This window comes from Pristis pectinata, chromosome 21, assembly GCF_009764475.1.
Source record: "Pristis pectinata isolate sPriPec2 chromosome 21, sPriPec2.1.pri, whole genome shotgun sequence".
NCBI lineage: Eukaryota > Metazoa > Chordata > Chondrichthyes > Rhinopristiformes > Pristidae > Pristis > Pristis pectinata.
In genome coordinates, this window is record NC_067425.1 from 4,152,606 (window position 1) to 4,170,118 (window position 17,513).

The 17,513-nt window shown below is 43.8% G+C and overlaps 1 protein-coding gene across 3 annotated transcripts; it reads left to right on the plus strand.

The window, feature by feature from the left end:
• Positions 1-2,252: 2,252 nt before the first annotated feature.
• tbx2b (T-box transcription factor 2b) lies at positions 2,253-16,922 on the plus strand. 3 transcript variants are annotated; one of them, XM_052035274.1, is made up of 8 exons: positions 2,253-2,376; positions 4,027-4,658; positions 5,755-6,034; positions 8,394-8,540; positions 10,524-10,600; positions 11,041-11,210; positions 12,689-13,305; positions 15,559-16,922. In XM_052035274.1, the coding sequence occupies exons 2-8, from the start codon at positions 4,285-4,287 to the stop codon at positions 16,015-16,017; spliced, it is 2,124 nt and encodes a 707-aa protein (XP_051891234.1). In that variant the 5' UTR covers positions 2,253-2,376; positions 4,027-4,284; the 3' UTR covers positions 16,018-16,922. The 3 variants fall into 3 exon arrangements, with proteins under 3 accessions (XP_051891234.1, XP_051891233.1, XP_051891232.1); XM_052035273.1 differs by having other exon boundaries at positions 2,254-2,376; positions 5,755-6,022; XM_052035272.1 differs by lacking the exon at positions 2,253-2,376 and having other exon boundaries at positions 3,954-4,658.
• The last annotated feature ends 591 nt before the right edge of the window (positions 16,923-17,513 follow it).

Sequence of the window (17,513 nt, forward strand, 5' to 3'; positions counted from 1 at the left end):
TTTGCGTTCGTTCACAAGTAAAGTTCACGTAATTGATTACATAGATTCTCAACTTAAAACTACAGGGACAGCTGCACGGACTGCAATGATTTAGTCAGTCAGAATATCTACAGGTATCAACAAAAATCTGTCAAACTGATTAAACACAGCATTTCAAGAGATGGTTATTTGCTGTTTGTATATAATAAATTATAAATTGCGTATATACTATTCATATTTGAAACAACTTTTTTGTGTGAATATATAGTAAAATATAGCTTTGATATATGTAGTATATAGAAGTTGCACCTCAGAGGGCAATTACATAATGTTTCCCGAAAGTACCAGTTTAATACACCCACAGTAACCAAGGAGTGACCTCGAAATAGTGAGGCTGACCCAGAGATCAGGTATGTAATCAACAACCTGACAGTCAGATGCATTTTGAAACTCATGTCTCAAACAGCCACCAGCCACAAAGGTTAAGTACTGTAAACATGGTGGCCGAATCTTCTTGTTCTGGCGTATAACAACCAGGTCATGCAAAGTTGGTGGTTAATTGAGAACGGCAATCGGCCCCAATCGGTCAGCTTCACTCGACCGGTGCTTGGAGCCCGCCCGCCTCCCGACTTCAGACCTTTGCGTTTCCTCCTTAACAAGATAACTAAAGTGCATGTTAAAATGCATGTTGTGCGTTAGTTGTTTCTCGGTTTAATCCTGAGATATGTCTGCATCCCTTACAATAAAATTCTGGATTCAAATTACAATCACTCCGAAAGTTACCTCAGTAGAATGCTGCTGGTTAATAATTCGGATGAATAAAATTAAACATACTGAAATTAAACTGAGCTGTTATCTGCGTAGAATAACCTCTCAATTTTCTAACTTATTGGTTAATAAAATAAAACGTCTCTCCAAATGATGGTTCTTTAAAATCTCAGAGAAATCGTGCTTTGACTTGCTCCTATCGACAGAAGGTCACATTTTGCAATATTTCCCAGCTCCCTGTTGTGAACTTTTATTTTGTTTGTTTTTCAAACACACACACACACACACACACACACACACACACATACACACACACACACACGCACACACACACGCACACGCATACAAGTTCTAAGGCCTTCCTATATGCACAACATTGGTTATGTGAATCTTTGAACCAGATTTTACTGGACTCAGTGACAAGGGTATGCCCGTGTGCTGAACACCCTACACTATGAACTGCAACAACAGATCTCTCCAGTGTGCTATCTCGCCAGACCTCACACACCGCGATCAATTTTAGGTGAGAGTGTAATTGCCTTGAATAAAAACGCCTCGCAAAGGGGACCTGTCCTCCCTCCTAACTGGTTGGTAAATGATTGTGTGGATGAGGTAGGGTGAGGGGTTACTCTATGGTCTGGTTAGTTACTTCACGGAATAGATCAGTAATCATCACAAAGTACCTGTATATTTTGATTAATCTTTCAGTTTCAAACAGACGTGAATAATAAGCAGTCCTAGACAATGGCTCAGTATAAATCGAAACTGTAGTCTTATTTTTGCAAGTATTTGAGCTTTTTGTGGCGCCAGTGACACTATCTGACCATGAGATACAGAGAATTAAGACAAAGGTGCATTGCACCTTGTTCGATAGAGACCCATATTATTACCTTTCCTTTGCACACTGGGTTGAGATACGTGGTATCTGTCCTGGTCAATGGCAGCGTACGTCTTAATGTATAAAATATCACATTCTAAATGCAGAGAACTAATTTCTCCACAAATTGTATAATGTTTCCATATTAGAAATGGTGGTAGTACACGGGCAATAACGCGGAACAGCTCTGGTAAACCTGACTGGGAATTTTAAAAAACTGTTTCGTTTTGTTTTCATGTTATTGCACCCATTTTTCAGTGTCCTGACTTGTCGGGGCTGAGGGAAGTCATCCTGAAAATGAAACATTACACTAATGACCGCACAAACATATTGTATTGTGTGAGAAGTCTGTGTCCAGGAGACAGTTACTGTTTTTTTTAAATATTCAACCTTTTAGGCAGGTCGCTTGTCTGGCGAAGTATAGACGCTCATTTTTTCGAATTGTAAAATGCACTTTTGGCAATTTAGGGAATTTAAAATGGTTAACAACACCAGAGCTATTTTGCGAAATGGTAAGGTGACGTGAGTGTCGTCGTTTTCTCTTTTGCGCCGTCAGTAAATTCTCGGTCCCGTCCCATCTCCGGCTTGGTGATGAGAAAGAGGGGTCAGCAACCGGAGAAAAATGTGACCGAATAAAGTGTATGTTGCCTTCCGCTACTTATCCTTACACACGCGGATCACTGCCCGGGCAGATTTTAAATAATTTCGCATTGTACTCTCCCAGAAATCGGCAGACACTTACGTTGAAGACGGTGAGCTTTGATTTCTATTTTTTTCTGGCAGTGGTTATCGCAGAGGTTGAGGGGGGGGGGGGGGGGAGGAATGGGGAGAGGAGGGGCGCTGATAAAATTTCTTTGGTTAATCCGAAGTGACAGGAGACGGTGCTTATTGTTAGACGTCAGCAGTCTGGCGCCAAGCGCTCTCGACAAGCCGTGTCCGACTTAATCGGAGGAGATGGTTTCGAGGAAGCTTGCATCTCCCACTCTGAGAATCCGTTTTGCCCCTCAGAACCATCCTCTCCCTTTTACATTTTCACATTTGGGTTGTTTTTCAGGTTAGGCTTTGATAATAACAGACGCCAAACGCCTAACAAACACATCACCCGAAAGCTTTATAGTTAAGATCTCGTGGGGTTCTCCCTGAGTTCGTCTACCGACCCCGACCCCCCCCCCACCCCCCGACACAGACTCCGGGTGATAGTTAGGGGCTATAAGGACTCAGATTCAGTGCCGAGTGCCGCGTTTTGCGGGCGCGTCTCGCTTGGCTTTTCCCACGATTCGCAACGCGCTGAAGCGTTTGGACAATTCGCTAGCTGTAAAATTAAAAAGGGCAATGTCCTTACTTTAGATGCCAATACTGATTCAGCGGCTAAGGACAACACATAGCTGCAAGAGAGGAGGCGAATACTACTTCTCTTCCACCCCCCCCCTCCAAAAAAATCCCTTGCTGACCTGCTTTACAATTTAAGGCTGCGATTTATTTCTCAATAACTTTTATTTCAAATCATAATTACGCCATCTGGTGGGACCCACCGCCAGAAAGTTGACTTTTTCCCCCGTGGGCTGGCGAGTTAAACAGCACATGGGACTGTAGCTGAATCAAACGAGAAGAAATCAGGAGAAGAGTGCCTGACCTCACAAAGTTTGGACAATAAAATGAGACCAGAAAAGTGAAACTGCCGCAGCGTTTGCTGTTACAAATACCTTTGGAAATAGGTCAAAGCTTACGCCTGTAATTTTCTTTTTAACTTTGTCTCTAAACTGTTTAACCTCTGTGCTCAGAATCTGGCTGTTTATTTCAGTACAAAGATGAATAATGGTTAATAGGTGTTGCAGTATTCCAAGTAAAATTTCAAGACTCCATTGACCGGTTTCTGGTCTTACCCTGCTCACTGTGATACCAATCCATAGCGACAACGTAATTCTAAATATCCAGCAATAACTGCATAAAATTATAGATTTAGCCGGTTAAAGAAAGCATATCCGTTCTGGAGTAACAAACAAGTCTGGAAATGTCAACTCTCTCCCGTTCGGGTCAGACCATTTTAGTTTTTTATATATAAATCCACAATCTGTTTGTCGTTACCTGCGGGTTTTGGCGATTTTAGCGGCTCTAGGTGTTTGTATGCGCCGTGAAGTCTCCGTCCGGGGCTGGGCACTCTTAATCCGGGGAGCGGGAAGGATTGAGACGGCTGGGGGAGGGAAAAAGACCGGGTGTGTGTGTTGGCGGGGGGTGGAGGGGGTATCATGCTTTTCTGTCATTGGTTAATATTTAATTTTGTTGACATGTTTTCAAAGAGCGATCTTAGTGATGGTTACTGTACGTTGGACCTTCCGACACCTTTTCTCCCACCCCTCCTCTCATCCATCCTGATTTTAGTTGTCAAAACTCCGCCTATGCAGGCACACAATTGGTCAGGACGCGTAAAATCACCAATCAACTGGGCGGTTCATTAGCAGGACGGAGCCGAAGGAAGATCATTGTTGGAAGGACCTGTGTGTGTGTGTTTGTGTGTGTGTGCGTGAGTGAGAGAGAAAGAGAGAGAGAGAGATTGTCGATCGGCACTGGTTCTTCCAGAAGATGGTATAAAGAAGACCCGGCAAGGCGACTCTTCCGACAGAAATATTCCTATTTTCCCCCTTCGTTTTCCGGATGCACCCATGAGAGAACCAGTTTTAGCGGCGACCACTATGGCTTATCATCCGTTCCACGCTCACCGAGCCGCGGATTTCCCCATGAGCGCATTCCTGACTGCTCAGCCTTCTTTCTTCCCCGCCCTGGCGCTGCCACCGAGCGGTGCGGCTGCTCTCTCGCTACCCGGAGCTCTGGGCAAACCCTTGACGGACTCGAGCATGGCCGAGGCCGGGATCCACGTTTCCGCTCTCGGGCATCAGTCGACACACCTGCGGCCCCTCAAGAGCCTGGAACCGGAGGACGAGGTCGAGGACGATCCTAAAGTGAACCTGGAAGCGAAAGATCTGTGGGACCAGTTTCACAAAGTGGGCACCGAAATGGTGATTACAAAGTCTGGGAGGTACGGTTGTGTTCATGGCCAGTCCCCAGTTAACGCAGCGGTGTTTCCCGCACCCTTATTATTTCTTTAACTTTTCGGATCGTTTCTATCTTATTTTGCTTTTATTTAAATCAAAAGTACAATTAAGAATCAGTCATCTGTTAAATTAATTCTAGTGAATTTGCGAAGTCCTTCAGAGAAGCCAGTTGTCAACGTGCCAAAGGCGCAATCCGATTTGCCAGTGAAATCTGAGCGTTTTAATGTCCAGTCCCTTATTAAAGAGCTAAATAGCAACTGCTAGAGGTTGTGCTTTCTGCTCCAGATACTCACTCGCGCTTCTATATCTTAGTTTTATATAAAATGAGGGCTCCACGTATTTTGATCCTTCCTCGTCGCTTTGTAATCAAACAATTTACATTAAAAATATCCATTCTATATTTATACTGGAAAAGCAAGTATCTTCCCGGGATCTTTCCTTGTCTAGAAATATAATAATAATCTATAACACACTGCCGCGTCGTTAGTGGGAAGAATCCTAATTAGTCACCAGTTCTCCCGAGCACTGTTTGAACCATTGCAGAAGTTGTGAGGTCGAAGCCATAAGTCTGTTGCTAATAATAACCCCTGATTGTAATCGGCCTGTGTAACTGCTGGAAAGGCTCGAGGAGACTGCAAGGAAAGCGACAAGGCAAATACGGTGCGATTCCACTTTTAAAAATGGCCAAACTTTGCAATGGCTACCCAAATATCCTCCAGTTACACACTTTGAAAGAATGCTGCGCATTCTTCGTAGACAATACACACCAGGCCAGCTGAGATGTTGCTGACCGCATTAACTGTGATGGGATAGGTGAACTATGAAAGCTTATTCCGAGTTAAAATATCAGTTGATTTGATCAAGTGTCAAAGAATAAATTCGAACTGTTCACAGTGTTAAGAAAAGGTTGTGAGAAAAAAATCAATGCATAGTCGAACAAGGCTCTGTTTAAGTATAATATTTTCAGTTGTGAAGCCTGTTAGTTTTAACTGTGTGCTTCTTTTATGCTGAGCCGTGTTTTTTCTGCACTTCGATGACCCCATATTACATTAAATGTGCTGCTTCGTGTGTTTAATTTAGGAGAATGTTCCCACCGTTTAAAGTGCGGGTCAACGGTTTGGATAAAAAGGCAAAATATATTTTACTGATGGACATTGTGGCCGCCGATGACTGTCGTTACAAATTTCACAACTCGCGTTGGATGGTAGCCGGGAAAGCCGATCCCGAGATGCCAAAGAGGATGTACATTCACCCAGATAGTCCGGCAACGGGCGAACAATGGATGGCCAAAGCAGTCACGTTTCACAAACTAAAACTCACCAACAACATATCTGACAAGCATGGATTCGTAAGTGTTGCTGTAGGTCAATTTATATACTTTCCATTTTGACTGTCACTTTTTACTAAGTGTTCAACAGAGGTAACTAATCACAAAGCTGGCGGACTCTCTACCTGGCACGGCCGCATGTCTCTTTTTGTCACTTTCTTGAACTGCTTGAATCTCCCTTTATATCACTGGCTGCGTGAACATCACTGAACCCCCACTTCCGTACCAGACGCAAAACCTCAAATAAAAATTGTACCTTATTGGAGACTGGGTACAAATTTAGGAGAATTGCCACCCCCTCCCCACATACACACCCCAAGTTGATGAGCAGTCCTCTGGAAAAGAAGTAACGTGAGTTCAGGGCTTGAGAGAACCTAGGCCACCCTTAATCCTTAACCAATGGAGCGGGACGGCCCACTTTAGAGTTTCTCTGTAAGTTGTTGCAATTCCATTAATAGAATGTCACAGAAAGACCATGAAGCTCCTAATAAAACTTCCTTTTTCACCTTTCAGTCAAATTGTTTGGAATAATTTGAAACATAGGTCAGAATAATCTGAAAGGCTTTAATCCTGGCGGGGTTAGAACGTGTCTATCGCTTGTTAAGGGAGGCTAACACCATTTGAAACAAAGCACTAAAGCTGTCATATTTGTTAATTATCCGCTGCTCCCTGATTCAGAATAAATGTGGGCACAAATCCATGCTAGTGTTTGAGAGGCATCAGAATCTGCTCTGGGGACTGTTTAGGGCCTTATAATTACGCCTTTAAACATTATTGTTTGTCGCCTTTGTGTTTTTTTGCTGTACGCTAACTCGGGGTCAGGCTGAAGTGTATTAAGGATATGAGTTGTGAAAAGCAGGTCAGTCTTTGTGGCGTCAGGGAAGAGAGAGAGAGAGGGGGGGGGGGGAGAGGCAGAGAGGGAGTGCTGTTTAGGTAGAAAGCCCTAACAGAAAGCGAGTCCAGCCAGCGAGTCTCTTAAGGATCATTCCAGTGATGCTTTAGAGGTGGACAAGGGCCAATAGAAAACAATTTGTGACCATTTATTTGCGCGGGGAATGAGTGTTGTTAATGCAGTGCCTGGGAAACTTGATTGCAGGTTGTAGGAACGACACTGGAGGTAAAAAAAAGCAGCCATTATGAAACAGGGCTGCACAGCGTTCGCCCTGAAGACAGAGCATTCGACCTAGATCCGCAAGCGTGAAAAAAAATCTGCCGCTTGCTTTTGCCAATAGCGTACTGAAAAATTAAAGTGAAAACCGTGAGCCGGGTTTCAGTCAGATTGCAGAGTGTACATCCACCGAAACATAACCAAAACATGTCAACGATTCAACCGAATGTATACAGACCTTTTTGTGATTCTATTGCAAACGCCATTGATATTATTAATAAATAATAGGAAATAATATTCATTGTTTTAAAAGGTATATCTCGGGTAATACTTGGCTGAAGATTCTTGTCTAACCGTAAAGGAATTATATTTTGGAAGAGTTCAGAGGGATTTTGGGAAATCACGGGCTGGCAAGCTTGTCTCACGGATCCAGGCTTGAGTGGTGGAGCTCTTTAGCTGATTTGCACGCCTGAACGGGAAAGCACTGTAACATTTTATATTATATAAACCCAGGACAGAGTTCAAATGACACATCAGTGCCCAGATCCAGTGTCTGTATCTTTTATTTGTCAGAGACAATGGCGCGGTTTCGCTTTCACTGCATGCTAGGACTTTTTTAAAACATAAAATGGATTTTTTTTACTATTCTTGAAAGTGTTTCCCTTGTACTGTCCGGATCATTGGCGTGTTCGCTAGTAAAAATAATAATCCCAAAATATGAAATAGATGGGGAAATGCGGTAAAGGGGGAAATAAGAGGGTGGAGAGCGGGGCGGGATATTGGTGTGAGCTTTGAGTCAGATTATTTCAGGAAATCGGTAACCTCAACATTGGATGTCTGCCGCGGATTAGAAAAAAAATCAAATTATTCCTAGTCCACTTTGGAATCGTTTATTTTAATACCATATTAATAGTCAATAAAGGCGATTTTGGTCTAATGCCTTTCAGTCGATTTTATGTTAGACGTTCTGGGCTGCAAGACACAAATTAAAATATTGTACGCCGGTTGGTTATCTTGAAGTAGTACTGCTCAGGTACACACTATGATTCCAAGTTATTCTGCACCTTTTCCGAAGAAGCAGGAGTGAGTAAAGTTTCCAGCTTCCTGTGCGTTATTAAGGGCACCTCCTTTCCCCTTTCCCGTTCCTCCGTGTGGGGGTGACAGAGGAGGAATATCGGCAGAAATGGTTAGGTTTTATTCAGCTGTGGCCCCAGATATTCGAGGCAAAGCGCGAACTTCCTTTCAGTGGAATTAACCCGACTGCTCTTTCTGTCGCTTTCTCAGACCATCCTGAATTCTATGCACAAATACCAGCCCAGATTCCACGTGGTCCGCGCGAACGATATTCTCAAACTGCCCTACAGCACTTTCCGAACCTATGTGTTCCCAGAGACGGAGTTCATTGCGGTCACAGCCTATCAAAACGATAAGGTGAGTCCGGCACGCTTCTGTCGCGCTACCTGGGCCCAGAACTGGGAGCCAGTTAGATTTGTTCGTGCAGGTAACGCAATGTAGGCTGGAGACACACCGGCTCAATGTGGTAATATTTTGGTTCACTGATTCAAAATGTTTTAACTCTTTTTCCCTCTGTGACTCAGCCCAAAGTCGGGCACACCTTTGAATAAAAACGTTTCTTTTCGTGCAGCATTGGGAAGTTTCTTGTAAAGTCTGATGCTTCTGCAACATCAGAACTATTATTTGACAGCGATCTGGGATCGTTTGCAGAAATGTCCACCTCCGGGAAGCTGTAAAATCCCGAGAACCTTTATCTTTAAACAGCATTCAAAGTTAGTCAAATAATGAAATCCCTTACATTCACTATAAAATAACGTTTAATTGGATACTTTGAGGACACACGAAAATTAAGGCAGTTTAAAAAATTAATAACGGTTAGCTTAATCGAATCCTCGTTTTTGAAAAGCAATGTTCCACTCTATGTGATCGTGGGGAACTCCACCACATCCCTTCGACAGATCTGTATGAAGAGTTAGTACAATTAAAGCGATTGCAGTGTAATTCCACAGAAGCCGTTGCATTTAAAGAGTTCTAAACAGACTGAAGCAGTTTTCTCTCGAGGTGGGAGATTGCGGTTTAGACCTGTGACCATTTAACATCAAAATGCACTCGGCGTTGCCCACTACTCTCTCTCTCTCTCTCTCTCTCTCTCTCTCTCTCCTCTCTCTATTCCCTCTTTTGTCCAAAAGCCACGTACGGGTTGGACATCGTCTGTCCATTCTCGACCGACACTTTATGACGAGAATCGAAATCGATTAAAGTCTACTTATCACTGCAGACTCGCCTGATCGAAGCCGAATGACGCCTCTGCTCTGTTGATCTTGCCTGATATTAGCAAACTTATTGGGTGCACGATATATCAACATTTAAAGATAAACTTATAGATAAAACCAGAAGGATACTATGGCCAAATCTCCCCTATCAGTGCACTTCCATTGATATGGTTGCCAACTAAATTACAATAGGAATTCAAATTCGCAATGGGGCCACTTGCAATCTGCAGTTCTTCAGACATTATAACAAGAAGTATCCTACTTATCCCACTTAGATCTAAGATACTTTAGAGATTTAATTCCTTGCGTCTCACGTGCTTTGCCCCTTTAACAGTATTGGCATATTTTGCACAGTGGGTTATGAATACTGAATAGGGGCTCAGCTAGGGAGGTGCACTTGTCTGCTTGCTGATGTCATGTAGGCACACCATAACTTGTATGAAGTATTCGTAACAACACGTAAATAAACTGTTAAGAACCTTTTAGCAGTGCTTCATAACGTTCTTGTTGGCAACTGAGATTAAATGTCTCAACAAGACACAGAGAGGAACATAAAACTTAGATTTACCCAACCTTGACTCAAGGTATGAAAGTTTAATTTTAAAACGCTGGAAATGCTCAGCAGACGAAGCAGCATCCATGGAGGGGGAAACGGAGTTAATGTTTCAGGTCGACAAGCTTTGGAACAAATCCTGCACAGACAGCAATTTTGTTATTGGTATTCTTTGCTAGGGGATTATCATATATTTTAATCAATCGAATTTTTGGCTGAATTTATTAATAGAACGATGCAAATTTATCACCCAAACTACTCCTGTTGTGCTTTCGAAATGTAGTTACTGAGGTAACGTAGGAAATATTACAAAATAATTTACTGAGGAAAATGGTCGGCAACGTGTGTACGGAGCAAGACTTCACTAACGGAGGCGTTTTTGGTGATGTTGCTTGTGTGATAAATATTAGTCAAGGCACAAAGAGCTAAACATGATCCATTGGATTATTTTGGAGGGGGTTTTGATCAATCCCACACCAACATAGCAGTTTAATTTTTATCCAGTAATCTTCATTTTTTTGTCATTTGTTTATAGAATTTTAGGTTTATTAACTGACTTTTTAAATTCAACAGATAACGCAGCTTAAGATTGACAACAACCCCTTTGCGAAAGGATTCAGAGACACTGGGAACGGGAGAAGAGAAAAAAGGTAGAGAGATGGATCGGGGTTTATTGGGTTATTATCAGGTCCGGGCATCCACACTTTTATCTAGAACATTGGGGATTAGGTGGCAGAGAGGTGGATCTCTTTCTTTCCTTTTAATGAGTTTAATCCTAATAATTCTCAGGAGCAGGGAGTAGAGTCGATGGAAGGGTGACCCGTTTCTCCTCCCGTAGTGACGGTCTCTCCAGACTGTCCCCGGGCACCTCCTGGCGGTCATTAACGAAATGACAACATGGAATATTGGGGGTTGGTTGAACGAGGCGCTACCCACGGCAGCATATTTTTGGGGGAAAAAACTATATTTTAACTGCATTCTGATATTTACTTTCAATTTTCACATTATTTTTTAAATATCGCTTTTGAAACAGTACCATTTAAGACCGTTATCGGTCTTGTTATAAAACAGTTAGGATTTTTGTTTTCAGAAAACAACTCTCTCTGCCCTCCCTGCGTGTGTACGAGGATCAGTGTAAAGGTGATCGAGATGGTGGTGATTCTGATGCCTCCTCCAGCGACCAACCTCCGGCCAGGGAGTCCCTCCGCTCGCCCTTGGCTCTGGACCCTGTATCTCTCCATTTCGGTCAAGCACCCAAAGGTAAATGTTTGGGAGGGAGGGGGTGGGGCGAGAGGGAGGAGCAGGATCGCTGATCCAATCCAGAGATCAAGGGCGCATGGTTTGTTGACCGCATGGCGTCCCCCGGCTTAACCACGGGGCGAGCGGCTTAACCTTTAAAGCCTGGTGTCATTATCTGTTCCAGTACATTCTAATAAATGGGTCCTGGGGACACCGGCATACGGGAAAACGCCAGCTTCACATGTATTAATCATAATGAAGATAACATTAAATTAGAACATTGCCCTGAACTCAGTACAAATAGTATATAAATCAAAGAGTGTGAAACCTTGGGGAATGTTTCGTGAGATAGATTCAGTTGGATTCCATTTCCAATTCTCCCACATTAAGTACTATTTCCTGATGTACCTATTGTAATGCTGGGAAACGGGAGAGCTTGAAATAATACACACCCGGGGTGGGACAAGGAGACAATGTTTCATGGGCCTCGATGATTTTTAAAGTGTTTCAACAACGTGCAATATAAGTGGGAGGGCAGCAATCTTCAGTAATGGGTCGTTTTTGTTAGTGGAAATGACACAGAAATCCCTGATGTATAAAATACAGTGGCATATTTTATGCATGTTATAACTCTAACGACCCATTCGCACACAGTGTGAACGTTTCTCAAACTGAGAACTGGTGAAGCCGGAGTTTGTGTAACCGAGTGGGATTCGGAACTGTTGATTCCACCTCGGGCTCTGAATCCGGTCTTTGGGAGAATGTTAAATAGTTTCCTTTAGTGGCGCTTTGTCCCATCTTATCAAATAGAGTTTTTTTTAAAAAAGTTCGCCAGCAGAGAAAAAGCAGTAACAAGACAGATAAGCATATACATCGATAACCCTGAGGGAAATCGATCATCTCGATTTTGGTTTCAAACCTGGTTTCCCCCGTGCGGGTGTGATTCAATGTTCATCTGTCTCCAGTTTATTTCTGGTAATGTTTTAATGATGCGCTTGAGATATTAAATTATACAAAGCAGAATATTGTTTGTGTGTGAAGTTTGCGTCAAATCACATTGCATATTCATCACTGACCTGGATATTGAAAGTAAAAGTCAAAATTAATATTTCTAAGAATCTCGCGTATGAAGTTCCCAGATTCTCTTTTCTTCGCGTCCTGACTTGTTCCACAGGGATTCTGTGGATTTATTTACAGCACAGACCCCTCCCCTGGTCAAACACCGAAATATAAAGACCTAACAGGGGATAAGAAAAAAACATGAACCTGTTTTTAAAAAAATATATTTTATGTTAAACTTGTAGCCATACGAATTATCATACGAAATATATTGATGAGTTTATTTCTATGTTTGAATATTATGTGTGATGATATGGTATAAAATATATGAAAAATATTAAAACTGTCCCGATGATTGCCGGATGCCACTGGAATCTGGCGGTTCTGTTCACTCTGATTTAATGGTATGACTTGTTTTATTTCTCTCCCGGTTACTTCAGATGACAAGTCAGGAGCGGACAGTGAGCCGGAGCTGGAGAGACACGAAGAGCTGCCGGGAGCAGTCACCTGCAGCCCGCGGGTGGGGCTCTCCAGAGCGGGCTCCCCGCCAGCGGGGGAGGCTGCTGCAGACTCCTCTCAGCGGCCGAAACAAGGATCCACGGCTGAGAAACGGGAGTCGGTGGATGGTCGCAGGGACAGTGACACGTGCTTCAGCCACAGGGTGTCGGAGAGGGAGAAAGGGGACTGCAGAAAGAAGGATGACTCCAAGAAAGACGGCGAATGTTTGAGTAAAGAGAGCTATTCGCCGCTGATAATCCAAACTGACGGACCCTCTCATCTTAACGCCGGACATGTGCAAAGTTTGGCTTTCTCGGGGTTGCACAGCCAGCAGTTTTTTAACCCTTTAAACGTTGGACAGCCTCTCTTCATCCACCCTGGGCAGTTTGCGGTCGCTCCTGGAGCTTTCTCGGCTATGGCCACCGGCATGGGACATTTATTGGCTTCGGTGTCGGGAGCCGGGAGCTTAGAGAACGCGACCATTTCCTCAGCCCAGGCCTCGGCCGGAACAGCTCCTCACTTCCCGTTTCACCTCTCTCAACACGTCTTGGCTTCTCAGGTAAGGAATCTCTTTCTAGTGAAGGGCTGGCGCGGTAGGTGTTATATTTATCGTAAGGGGGGGGCGTCTCCTGTTAATTTTTTTTTTGAAAAGCGTGCTTGGAGTTTTGCTATAACTAAAGGTTCATTCCTGGAGAATAAAAGTAGATGTTGTTTTGAAGATGTGAGCGCGGACGCTCTCTTCCTTAACGAAGGAAGTCTTCCTCTCCCTTCTCACGCCATCTGGTACTTCATCTGTACCGGTTTTCGTGTGGGAGTGCGAAGAGAGCGGGTCTGCGGAAAGTGCGGAGTTTAGGGAAACAGGTGAGGACGAGGGAAATGAGCAGGAACCGAGGGTCAGTGGAGGACGACAGAAGACCACAGGTCAGGGGGAGAAAGAGCCAATGGCGAGTTACAGGGAAGGGGAAATGACCCTGGAGATCGCCAATTCCGTGGCCTCTCGCTGTCATTTCCTCCGGATTTAATTGTGATTCGGATTACTTATGGAAGTTATTGTTCCGGCTATGGTCTGCTCTGCCTTGTCAGTCGAAGAACAGTGTTCTCTATGAATTGACGGTTAATCGTCTTTAACGAGAGAATATGTTGAGGCCAAGCAATGGCTGTGAAGCTAACTCAATATTTGTTATCAGAAGGAAGAGCCAAGGTACCGATGAACACGCAGGTTCTTACTCTGTGTCACGCACTTGGGGCATTCGTTCCAAGTACCATCATCAGCGTTAACCCAGAATCTAGTCACTTATTGTCTTACTGGCAGTGGGTTACCGGGGTTGAGGGGCACAGAAAAATACATTAATAACACTCATACTTCTTAACGTGTTCCCAATTATTTGTTGGCTGTGTAATAACTAATAATCAATGGTTCATCTGAACAACTCAGTAGCTGATAGATTGCCAACTGCTATCCTGTAAGTTCTGCTGCGATTCTCAATCAGCGTCCACAACACCATGTTTTGGAGGCAGGCTGATTGGGCCATACATGACTACAGTGACATGACAAATCTCTTCATCCGGTGTAATATGTTGCTCTGCATAACACATTCTCCTCTCTGCTGGGGTATTTTTGGAGGAACTAATTGGCCAGCTGACAGTGCAGAATGTTAAACTTTAAGTTCATTCCACTTTAAAGCAGTGTGGGAGAGTTTATGAAACTACTAGATTATTCTGTATTATATACTAACTTGATGTTGTTTTACTATAATACATAGACCGTGTACATTGGTGATACGTGAATGTAGTCAAAGGCATAAATATATTTTAGAACGTCTTTATGTGGGATCCGATTAACCAACTCACTATTTGCTTATTTGTACAAATTGTTTTAACAACGCTGGAATCGGGTCACTATATCGTAATAGCATATTGAGCAATCAAGCTTTTTGACAGATTGAATTTTGTTCGTTTTAAATGTATCCTGAAGAATGCTGGATAGCAGCGTGCCGGAAGAAAAAAATGCATTGTGTTTTTTGCTTTTTATTTTGTTTAGTCATCTGTTCACGCACACACCAACCTCTCGCCAAACATCCAGGCTTGTGCGCAGTACCGCTCCTTTTCCAAACACACAATTCATATTCAGCCCCGGTATTTAAAAGCCCAATTCCCATTTCAATTATGAATTTTAGTCTCAATTTAATCAACTCTTATTGATGTTAATCTGCAAGTTTTGAAATAAATACAACAAAATTGGAAGTGTTGAGAATGTGGAGGAATACATACCAAGTCCGGAGACCGGGCAGCACAGATAGTTGAATCCCGCACCTGTGAGATAAACTGGAGGCCACTTTATCCTCACAGAGTCCGCGCATCCTTCTGCTCCGTAACCCGGAGCCCGCCAGGTGGGAGGTCAATGTGCAGCGCAGGTGACCGACTGTCAGCAAGCCCTGCTCGCAATCCTTGGGTTCTGGGATAAACTCCAAGATTCAAGTATGCATCTGAAACAAAAATCCAATTTACTTCCCCTTAACCGATCCCCTTAAAAGATCCCATCTTTGGCAACATTTGAGCAGGAAGAGGCCATTCAGATCCATATCTCACTCCCATCTCTGCGCCTCCCTCTTGCCTTCGGCCTTTAGGGAGATAAAGTTTCAGACTTACAGCACCCTTCACTTCGATTTGTTTGCCGATTTATATTTCTTCCAGACCCCATCACATCTGGGTATCAACCGAGGCCTGAGTTTGCTTTGGATTTGCATCTCGATGCTGCGTATGATGGCACTCATCAGTCCGCTTCTCTCTGTCTCTTTGTTTTATGATACAGGGGATCCCAATGACCACATTCGGAGGGCTTTTCCCTTACCCCTACACCTACATGGCCGCGGCCGCTGCAGCAGCCGCAATGCCCAACAGCTCCGGAGCGCCGTCCTCTGTACACCGGCATCCATTCCTGAGCGGCGGGCGACCCCGGCTTCGCTTCAACCCCTACCCCATCCCGGTGTCCATCCCGGCCAGCACCAACCTCCTCACCACCGCCATGCCCTCGGCTCTGGGTGGCTCCGACACCAAATTGTGCAGCCGAGACTCCAGTCCCGTCTCCACCAACCTCGCGTCCGAACTCAACCACAAGAGCAACGGCGGCAGTTTAAGGACTGCGGGCAACGTCCCCTCCCCGAAAGCGTCCGCCAAGGACGCCATCAACGAACTCCAGAACATCCAGAGATTAGTCAGCGGTCTCGACAACAACCGAGAGACGTCTCCGGCTCGGGATTCTCCGAAATGAGCCCTTTGAAACACCCTGGGATATCGGCGCTAATAGTATATGCAAAAAAAAAACCCTGTGCAAATACCTTCTGCATCCGACCGAGTGGGACGTGGGGTCTGGTGGGGTCCAGAGATCAGAAGCACTCGGCGTCCAGACTGAAAGAGCTGCCTCCACAGAGTGGGGCGCAGCGCCGCTGAAATGCCCACTGCTGACTGTGGTAAACTGGGATAAAGGAACGACCACTTCGCTAAAAGTACCGCATACGAGAAATGTACCTTCACACGAGAAAAAAAAGGATCGTTGCTATTTATGTAATTAATTAGTAATTTTTTTGTAAATATGCTATGGATGGCAGAATATGCAAAATCGGTATTAATTTATTCACCAGTTGTAAATTCGCGTGTACATATATTAGAGTTTAATTCCGTGCATTTTAATGTTTTTTTTGTTTCGTTTTACACACAAACATCACAATATATTGTAAATGAAATATATAGCGCGTTGGGAAGTGTGTGCCAGAGAATGGATGAGTTTCTAATTGTGTTTTATCATAGAGGTCTATTCCGTCTGCTTTAGTGGAAACGGTTTTAAAACGTGCCATCCATTATTTCATTGCTATTCCAGTGTTACCTGTTAAAACAATAACGGCGTTATGTACTGTACAATATGACAGATTTAAAGGAATTTAAAATAAATCTGAACTCCTGTGCTAGCGGGGTATATACCAAGTGCCGCTTGGCCACCTCAGGTTTGGTTCACCCAGGTGCGGAGATCCGGTCCGCTGGTTCTCCCACCGGGCTCATGCGAAGCGGCTTAAATAAAAATAAAATGTATCTCAAACTGTGTTGGTTATTCGGGTATTCTATCAACAATTTAGAAAAAATGAGTTCTCTCACAACTTTCAATAAACATTTTGAAGTGAAGCCCTTTCTGGTGGTGAGTGTTTGTGCTGTGTGTGTGTGTGTGTGTGTGTGTGTGTGTGTGTGTGTGTGTGTGTGTGTGCACGCAGTATTTGTGTATCTATTTGCCTGCCTATTCCGGTTTATGTCGCTGAACTTGCCTGTCTGTTCTTCCACCATGGTTGGCTTTGAACATACCTAACCTAAAGTTGCACGCACAGCTATTAAAGGATCCGCCACATTAAAGGACGATTTCAATGCCTGCATTGGACGTTGTTAGAGATTTAAAACACAGATTAACTGAAGGAAAACACTGAATCCAAGTCCTCTATGAAGGGACTGAGACAGAGATAATTCAACCTTTTCCCTTTTGGAGCTTTCTATACTCTGCCCTTTTCGCTCCCCGCATAGGATAACACACAGATAATAAATAATACCGTAAATATTTTTTTTGGTCGGCATGTTCCCTTGAAAGTTACACCTGGTTTTCCAATCCACTGGATTCAAATTTAGAATTTATCGCGGATCCTTTTTGCCTGGATTCCAGTGGTTTGATCTGTGGGGTTATATTGCAACTCGATTCCTCCCTACATTACGACCTCTTAAAACGTTGAG

What these genes read in the sequence shown, in the direction of transcription:
- tbx2b (XM_052035274.1), top strand. Translation starts at nt 4,285, where the DNA reads ATGAGAGAACCAGTTTTAGCGGCGACCACTATGGCTTATCATCCGTTC. An exon ending in ATGGATTCGTAAGTGTTGCT is followed by an intron (nt 6,035 to 8,393) that starts GTAGGTCAATTT and finishes TCGCTTTCTCAG; the next exon opens with ACCATCCTGAATTCTATGCA. An exon ending in TTTCGGTCAAGCACCCAAAG is followed by an intron (nt 11,211 to 12,688) that starts GTAAATGTTTGG and finishes CGGTTACTTCAG; the next exon opens with ATGACAAGTCAGGAGCGGAC.